At 39.5% G+C, this 8,134-nt stretch overlaps 1 protein-coding gene across 1 annotated transcript; it reads right to left on the reverse strand.

The window, feature by feature from the left end:
* Positions 1-354: 354 nt before the first annotated feature.
* On the reverse strand, positions 355-7,108 carry ADAM21 (ADAM metallopeptidase domain 21). The gene is made up of 2 exons (XM_027568895.2): positions 6,739-7,108; positions 355-2,884 (listed from the first exon to the last, which is right to left on the reverse strand). Exon 2 carries the CDS (start codon positions 2,741-2,743, stop codon positions 581-583), a length of 2,163 nt encoding a protein of 720 aa, XP_027424696.1. The 5' UTR covers positions 2,744-2,884; positions 6,739-7,108; the 3' UTR covers positions 355-580.
* Positions 7,109-8,134: the final 1,026 nt, after the last annotated feature.

The raw sequence follows: 8,134 nt of genomic DNA on the forward strand, positions 1-8,134 counted from the left end.
GATGTCTACAGAGTTCCCCTGATGACATGAACTTGGCAGTCTGTTTGTTCTGTGCTTATCATTGGGAAGACATTTCCATGATTCCAAATCCCAATCCCAGTCAAAATCACATAAGTACCCAACTGCTAATAAATGGAACAGCAAGTTCTTAACTGACTGAGCCACCCAGGCACCCCTGGAACAGCAAGTTCTTGTCAACAACAAGAAATACATTCTCTGCACCTTTGAGAGGTTATTTTGGAAGTAAATGAAGTCTGGATCCTCAGATGCCTGTCTCCTGCCTTTCCAATGAGTCGTATTTGTACTCAAAAACAAAACAAAACAAAACCCACAAAGAGGACTAATTTGGAGGAAATGGAGCTTTATTTGCTGCTTAAAACAATGAACAGTAGATAGGAAGATGTTAGGAATTACTTTGCTTAATGACAATGTTTCTGATGTTTCTGATACTGACAAAAGGGAAGGTCCCTGCATTTTTCTGTATACTGTCAGAAATGTGCTCAGTTTCAGGCATATAGTAACATTTCCACTGCCAAGAAACTAAAACTTATGCATAGGATATTAAATTAAAGGCATTTTCCTAACCTGAAGACTGAGCCTTAGTCTCCTTGGGACCAAAATGTTTCCTAAGGTACATAAATACAGCAGTTGACAGTAAAAACAAAACAGACAAAATAAGACTCATCACTAGTAGCAAGAAAACTTTTTTGGCAGATGCTGAGCCACTGTCAACACTACCTCCATAGCCTCTGTGCAGGCAAGAAGGTGGGGACCACCCATAGTCACAGTGGCAGTGATGTTTATTATTGCAGATACCCCTCATGTTGCAGGTCTCAGCCAGACAGACCTGTGACAAGAGAGACAAACTGACACACTTCTTGTGTATGCAGATCTTTCCTGGACCACACATGGTGCCATCTTTTACTTCACCAACATCAGGTGTGTCCATTCCTAAATGATAGTCAATACTCCAGCAGGTGACACCGTTGATGTGAGTTTGCTGCAAAGTAGAGTGATCTCTCAGGTGGGGAATATCTCTCACATTCTCACACTGAACTCTCCCACAAAGGATATCTGAGGAATTACATTTTAGGTATGTTGTGCCATTTATACCACAGTGGCCAAAACGGTTTCCCAGGGAGTTGATTTCTTTATAGCAGCTCTGAGAGGCACCCTTTGCTCCTTCACCAAAAATCTCCCTGCACTGTTCATCATGGTTATTACATCTCTTTTGATAGCAGTAGGCATTGTCACCACAGGGAATCCCGTCCTGCACATATCCATCTTCTGGGCACTGATGGGATGTCCCATTGCACCACTCTGGAAGGTCACATTTATTGACCTGATGTCTACAGAGTTCCCCTGATGGCATGAATTTACAGTCTTTGCAACAAAGCCCAAAAGCACAAGCAGCCCCAGGCCTCAGAGTGCAGTTCAACAGACAACAGGGATCTTGTTCACACTGCTTTATAGATCCACAGTCACATTTCTCTTCTCCTTCAACTATACCGTTCCCACAGCGCTTCAACATAAAGACTTCTCCTGGATGTGGAATGTTGTGCAGACATGATCCCTGGTTTAAAGTGGTTTTTGTAAAATCTATATAACTACAATTGGTGAATTTCTGTCCTGGTACTCTGATGGCATTCATGATGCAACCACTTTGCTCACACAAACAGAATTCTTCATCATGCTGCATACCCAAACTATGTCCTAACTCATGGGCCACAGTGAGGGCAAAAAGAGACCAGGAGTCTCCTTGGAAATTATTAACCCCACAATCAATAGGAGGACGACATATTCCTGCAACATAGGCTATACCAAGTACACTTATAAGTGAATTTTTTATGAAAAAATGTGCAACATCATACTGTAGCTGGGAAAGACCGATTTGTTTCCATTGAGTGAAATCCTCCAGAACCTGTTCTATGCTAATCATTGGGAAAACATTTCCTTGGTTCCAAATCTCAATCCCAATCAAAATCACATAAGTATCCAACTGCTGATAAATGGAATCCACTATGTTGACAACAAGAAATACAACTTCCTGCACTACTGAGAAGTTGCTTTGAGAATAAATTAAGAAATTGTGATCTACTACCACAACCAGCTCCAGAAACCATGAGTGGGTCCACCATTTACCATTAGAATTTTGTTTCAAAGTTGACTTCTTAACCTCTTCAAATTTCAACTGTTGGAGTGCTGTCTCCTTCTTTGTTAAGCCACATCTCACATGTGGGAATTTTGTCTCATTAGTGTTTATCTCATAAACCAAGTGTTCAAATTTGGTAGAGTGCCTGATGGGCTCAATTTCATAAACAAGGTCATTAACCTGTAGCATTCCTCGAAAACCTCCAGAACAGGTACTGAGGGCAACCACAGACTCAGGGATTCCTTCCACATAACCGTGATAGTAGCAGTCATCAGGAACAAAAGGCTGATCCTGGAGGAGGGCATGCTGGTCTGTGTGTGTGAACACCGGGAGGTGTCTGGAAACCAAGAGCTTCTTGACCCTCATATGGACGACATGTCTCCAGCCCCCAAACTGCAGGCTGTAGGAGAGCCAGCCTGGAGTTTTTGCACTTTTGCCTCTACCAGTCACCTTCATGGGGGTCACCACTTCTGGTGATCTGAGGTATTGGGAGGGCCCAGCCTGAGAGAAGGCAGAAGGGGTTAGAGACATTCCAACCCAGAACAGCAGGAGAACAACTCTCATGAACACCTCAGCCTCACCAGCCACCATTATGGAGCTGCCATTACAGAGCCATCTGTCCAGAGAAAAAGCATGAGGCACTGGTGGTCTGGTTGCTCCGAATTGGTCATTGTGTAGAGCTGACCTTTAAGGATCTGTGTCCTGGCAGAGTTGGGCATCAGAACTGCAATGCTGAAAGTGAAAATAAAAGGGTGGGGAGGTGGTGGGATTTGGTAAGGAAAGTGGGAAAGAATCAAATGGCAAAGAAGTGATTAATGAATTAAGAAAATGCTTTGGATTTTCTTTCAATAAATGGAGGTGGGAATTTAGAGGGGTATAGATAAGAAAATATTGGCTGTATGTTGCTAATTGTGAAAGTCAGATGATAGGTACTTGGGTTTTCATTATACAATTATCTCAATCCACGTAGGTGATATGAAAATTCCACAATAAAAAGTTAAAGCAAAACTAAATAGACTTCAGAGTAGGGGGCCTCTATATCTCAATTTGTCCAAGACCATGTTCGTTTATGTCTGTTGCCCCTGCATAACTATTGATACTTGCCCTTTTTGACTATCAAAACTGGAGAGATCAAAAACAATCACAGTTATTATGTCAGTTTGCATTGGTCTTATTATTTGCTTTAATCTTTCTTTACCGCAAGTTATTTACTTGTCTCCTGGCTGTATTCGCTTTCATAACTCTACTGGACTGCAAGGTCACTGAGTGCAGGGTTTATGGTTTTAATTCATTTTAGTATCCCCTATAACACCTAGTATAGTTCTTTATTCAATGAAAAATGAAAAAAAGGTGGGGAGAGTGCTGGAGTACTTGGAATATAGATGAATGCTACTTAAAATGTATTTGTTTTTGATTATTACTTTTAGAAGAGGAAAAAGATTCATAAAAAGCTAACATCTTTTAAAAGAATGGGGAGAACAACACAGTTATCTGTAAAAGAATATTGGACAAAAGAAAATGCCTTATGAAGAGAAAATGAGGATCCATAAAGTTTAAAGGCTTGGGAAGAGGAACTCTGTCTTCTTGGAGCAGAGTCACAGAGTGGCTGGAATTTTAGGATTGCCAGGGAAAATTCCTAATGTTTGCTCAAATATGTTTACCAACAGCTTTTGACAGTGGGTAATTTCTGTACCTGGCATGCATTGTGGCTAGCAACACTTACCCATTTCTATATGCATTAAACAAGTATTTGTGTGTTTGGAGCATATGAAGTACAGGACATTGTGCTAGAGACTAGGAATCTAAAATAAAAATAGCATTAAATAAATTATCAATTAGGTTTTGATAATTTTTGTTTGAAAAAATTCAGAAATTTGTGGTAGGAGCAAGAATGAGCTTTAAGGGGCCTGTAAGATTTTACTTAATATTTTTAAATGTTTTGTGCCCTTTTGCTGAGGAGAGTATCTGTAGACTTCATCTAGTCTCGACCGAGTGACAAAAATGAGGCTAAGAAGCACTGAGTTTGTGGAAAAACAGACAAACAATCAGACCATTATAATATCATCTGAACCAGATTAATCTAAGGCTAATAAAGGTTATGATTTAGGGACTCTTAGTATCTAGACCTCCAAAAACCCCTGGGAGGTTTTTAGCAATGCAATTTATGAAAGTCATCAATATGAGTGTTCAAATTAGCCACTATATAGGAAAATTTGAAATGCCCTGAAATATTATAACTCCTATATGAAAGACTTGATAAAGATTTTCTGAAATTCAATTATTTATGTAATTTGTTACCAATAACAAGTTGTGAGGCTGGATTTTTTCAAACAAACAGAACAAAACCTGGATTAATTCTGTCACATACTTTTTCCACTTCTGTATCAAAACTACCATACACTACTGCAGGGAAAAAAAATATCAAAACAATGTGTGTGAAAATCTTAAAAATGCACAATCAGAACTAGAATGGTTTGTCTTGGCTCCCCACCCTAAGAAATGGAGACCAGAAGTCAGCTGATATTTCAGACCCTCCTATGATTTATTGCTCTTTTCTTCATTCTCCTGGACATTGCATTTACACATCCCTAATATTCTGAGTTTCCTCATTTATGTATAGTGTCAGCTGAAAATACATTCTGATTGCCTTTCAATCACAGAGTTAAATAGTTAACTAAGTAGGCTTCATCTTTTCCTTTTTAATATACATTATTTAAGTTTATTATTTATTCTAGATTTGCTATGCTGGTAGATAGGGAGGACGTGTTGACCTGAACAATATCCTCGGCGTTAACCTGCCTAGAGAGCTTGGATCCATCTAATGGATAGGCACTTCATTCCAAGGTGCAAGTAGTTCACAAGGGAACAGCAAAGTTCGTAGACAAATTCAACTATATGAAAACTTCCACGGACAAAGATTTCTGAGTTGGGTGAGATCCTAACTTCCAAATTTCCTCTCTGTAGCTTTCTTTGTATGTTTGCCCCTGCATACTTCAACATCACATGGAACTTCACTTCACCTGGAAATTGTTGTGGATGGGAGGATGGAAAGTGAGAAGAGCCAATAGAAATAGAATGTTGTTGAGAAGGCTACTAAGCTCTATAAACCATGTCCTTTTTAAAAAAGATTTTATTTATTTATTTGAGAGAGAGTGTGTAAGAGAGAGCGTGAGGGGGGAGAGGGTCAGAGGGAGAAGCAGACCCTTCCCCCCTGCCACTGAGCAGGGAGTCCGATGTGGGACTCGATCCTGAGACTCCAGGATCATGACCTGAGCCGAAGGCAGGCATTCAACCAACTGAGCCACCCAGGCGCTCTATAAACCATGTCCCATCATTAATTTTTTCTTAGAGCTCCTCTTGAGAACATACAACAATAGGAAAATTCTTCAAAGAATCTTTGAGCCATATTCATTGTCCTCATTATATTATGCCTAGGACCTCAGAGACCCAAACTTCTAACGGAACATCACCCTCCATTAATACCGTGAAGTAGTGTCATTAAAAATCCATATTCTTTAACACTGTTGGAATCCCAAAATAGACAACAGCCCTCCTCTATATGTTTTATCAACTCTTCCTTTCCCTACAGCTACTTCAGATTCCTAAAGACCTCTGCCTGTTCATCTCCCCTCTCACCCCATCATGCTATATGCACTGTTTTCCCATCTGTCTGTCACCAATGTCTGACTTGTTAGAGAGTCATGAAATCAATTTAATGGGTCTGACCTGCAGTTTTTTTCTTTAAAGAAGTTGAATAAAAACATCAGAGGACATTCCTAGAAATTTCTTAGCAACTCATACATATAGTGCCAAAATTTGGAGATATTTGTGTATGTGTGGCCACTGGATCACAATATAAAATGGATTTCTTACTCTTTAACACAATAAAAAAATATATATCTATAGTAATGCCAAATCTAAAGACAAAATGCTTTCTAGGATTTTCACTGTTACAAACCTATCTGAACCTAGAGCCATTTCCACCTCTCTTCTCTCCCACTCCACATCCCAGTCCCAGCAGAAACGTGATCCTTCCCCAGATTCAGTTCCATATCACATTTCTTACCTACATGTGGACTGATTCTATTAATGTTCCCTACTTTCAACTCTATTTCATCTGTTCTTTATTGGCAGTTAGAGTAACCAACTTGTTCTAGTTTACCCGGGACTGTCCTGGTCTTAAAACGGAAAGCCCCACATCCCAGCAATTCCCTCACTCCAAAGCAAATGAACAGTTGGTCACTTCATCTGCAGCACGTTACCCCCAACCCATGCTCAAAAAGGAAGACAAAACAAAAATTAAGAAACTTCACATTATCGGGGCGCCTGGGTGGCTCAGTTGGTTAAGCGACTGCCTTCGGCTCAGGTCATGATCCCGGAGTCCTGGGATCGAGTCCCACATCGGGCTCCCAGCTCTGCGGGGAGCCTGCTTCTCCCTCTGACCCTCTCCCCTCTCGTGCTGTTTCTCTCTCTCTCTCAAATAAAGAAAGAAAGAAAAGAAAGAAAAACAAACAAACTTCACATTTTCTAAGGTACTACTCTGGGTACCAACTCATGCAGAGAGCCAAACTTTACAGATGACTTACCAACAGAAGAAACCATTGTTTCCATGGCTTTTTCTTTCTTGATGGTTTGTACCACACTTACAAATGAACAAAGACTGGTATTGACCTCACATAACAAAGGGAAGCAGAAGCCCTCCTCCTTTTATCTCCAAGGTGACAAAGTTCTAGATTTAGTTGCTTAGAAACAAGGATCTTTCACTTCAGAAACAATTGGCTGGCTCCACTATTTCTATACAACTTCAATATAATTGGAATTGGATAGCCTCCTCAGCTCCATTCTGTGTCCTTCTACAGTGTAGCTTCATTTCTGCTTCATAATTTTGCCCATGCTACTCTGTTGGCCTAGACTGTGTAATCACTTTTCACAATGGAACTAAATTATATAGTAACTTTTTAGGTCAAGATCAAATTCTACATTCAGTATCAATATTTTCTAAATAATCTAGACAACACTAATATACTATAATTCTCTTTATAATTACCATGTTCAATAATCTTATTATAGTTTATAATCTTGTTATCTTATATTGTTTTATATGTAAGTTTTAAAAATTGTATCTCCTATTAAATTATGTTTTTGAGAAAAATATGCTCAAAATCGTTTACTAGAGAATTTATGACAGTATTCAGCAAAATATATAATCTATAAGATGACTTTAATTATATAAATATTACTAGAATAAAAATTCAATAAAATATTACTGCTAACTCTGAGTAGATTCTATTTTAAAAGGATTCTTGGCCAGGGGCGCCTGGGTGGCTCCGTTGTTAAGCGTCTGCCTTCGGCTCAGGTCATGATCCCAGGGTCCTGGGATCGAGCCCCGCGTCGGGCTCCCTGCTCAGCGGGAAGCCTGCTTCTCCCTCTCCCACTCCCCCTGCTTGTGTTCCCTCTCTCGCTGTGTCTCTCTTTGTCAAATAAATAAATAAAATCTTAAAAAAAAAAAAGGATTCTTGGCCAATGAATCTTGCTAGCTGCTAATTTAACTAGTAGATTCAGAGCTCTATAACTATCAAGTAGAAGCATTTTTAATGACAGTCCTTTTCTATTTCCTCTCAGAAAAAGTTTCTTCTATTCATGCTGGATTTCTCAGAAATCTGCTGTAGGAGTACTGACAATACTGACTCCATCTTTGGGCCTTATCTTTTTCATGTCCCTGCAATAACCTCCCTCTCAGATCTTAGTTCCAGGTCTTGTGTAGGTTAATGTATGCCCTGACCAGAATATGGGAAACATTCTGATCTTTCCTCTAGGGCACAGATGGCACCATTTTAGATAACTGCCCTTTGCTCTATAAAATCTGTGGGTTAAGGTCCTGACTTTGCAGAGAATAGCTGCAAAATGCCAGGATTGTTCTTTTTTTTTAAATTCTTTATTTAACTTCAATTTGGTTAACATATAGTGTATTATTCGTTTCAG

This window comes from Zalophus californianus, chromosome 6, assembly GCF_009762305.2.
Source record: "Zalophus californianus isolate mZalCal1 chromosome 6, mZalCal1.pri.v2, whole genome shotgun sequence".
NCBI lineage: Eukaryota > Metazoa > Chordata > Mammalia > Carnivora > Otariidae > Zalophus > Zalophus californianus.

Coding starts and splice junctions, on each gene's coding strand:
- ADAM21 (XM_027568895.2), bottom strand. CDS start 2,743: ATGGTGGCTGGTGAGGCTGAGGTGTTCATGAGAGTTGTTCTCCTGCTG.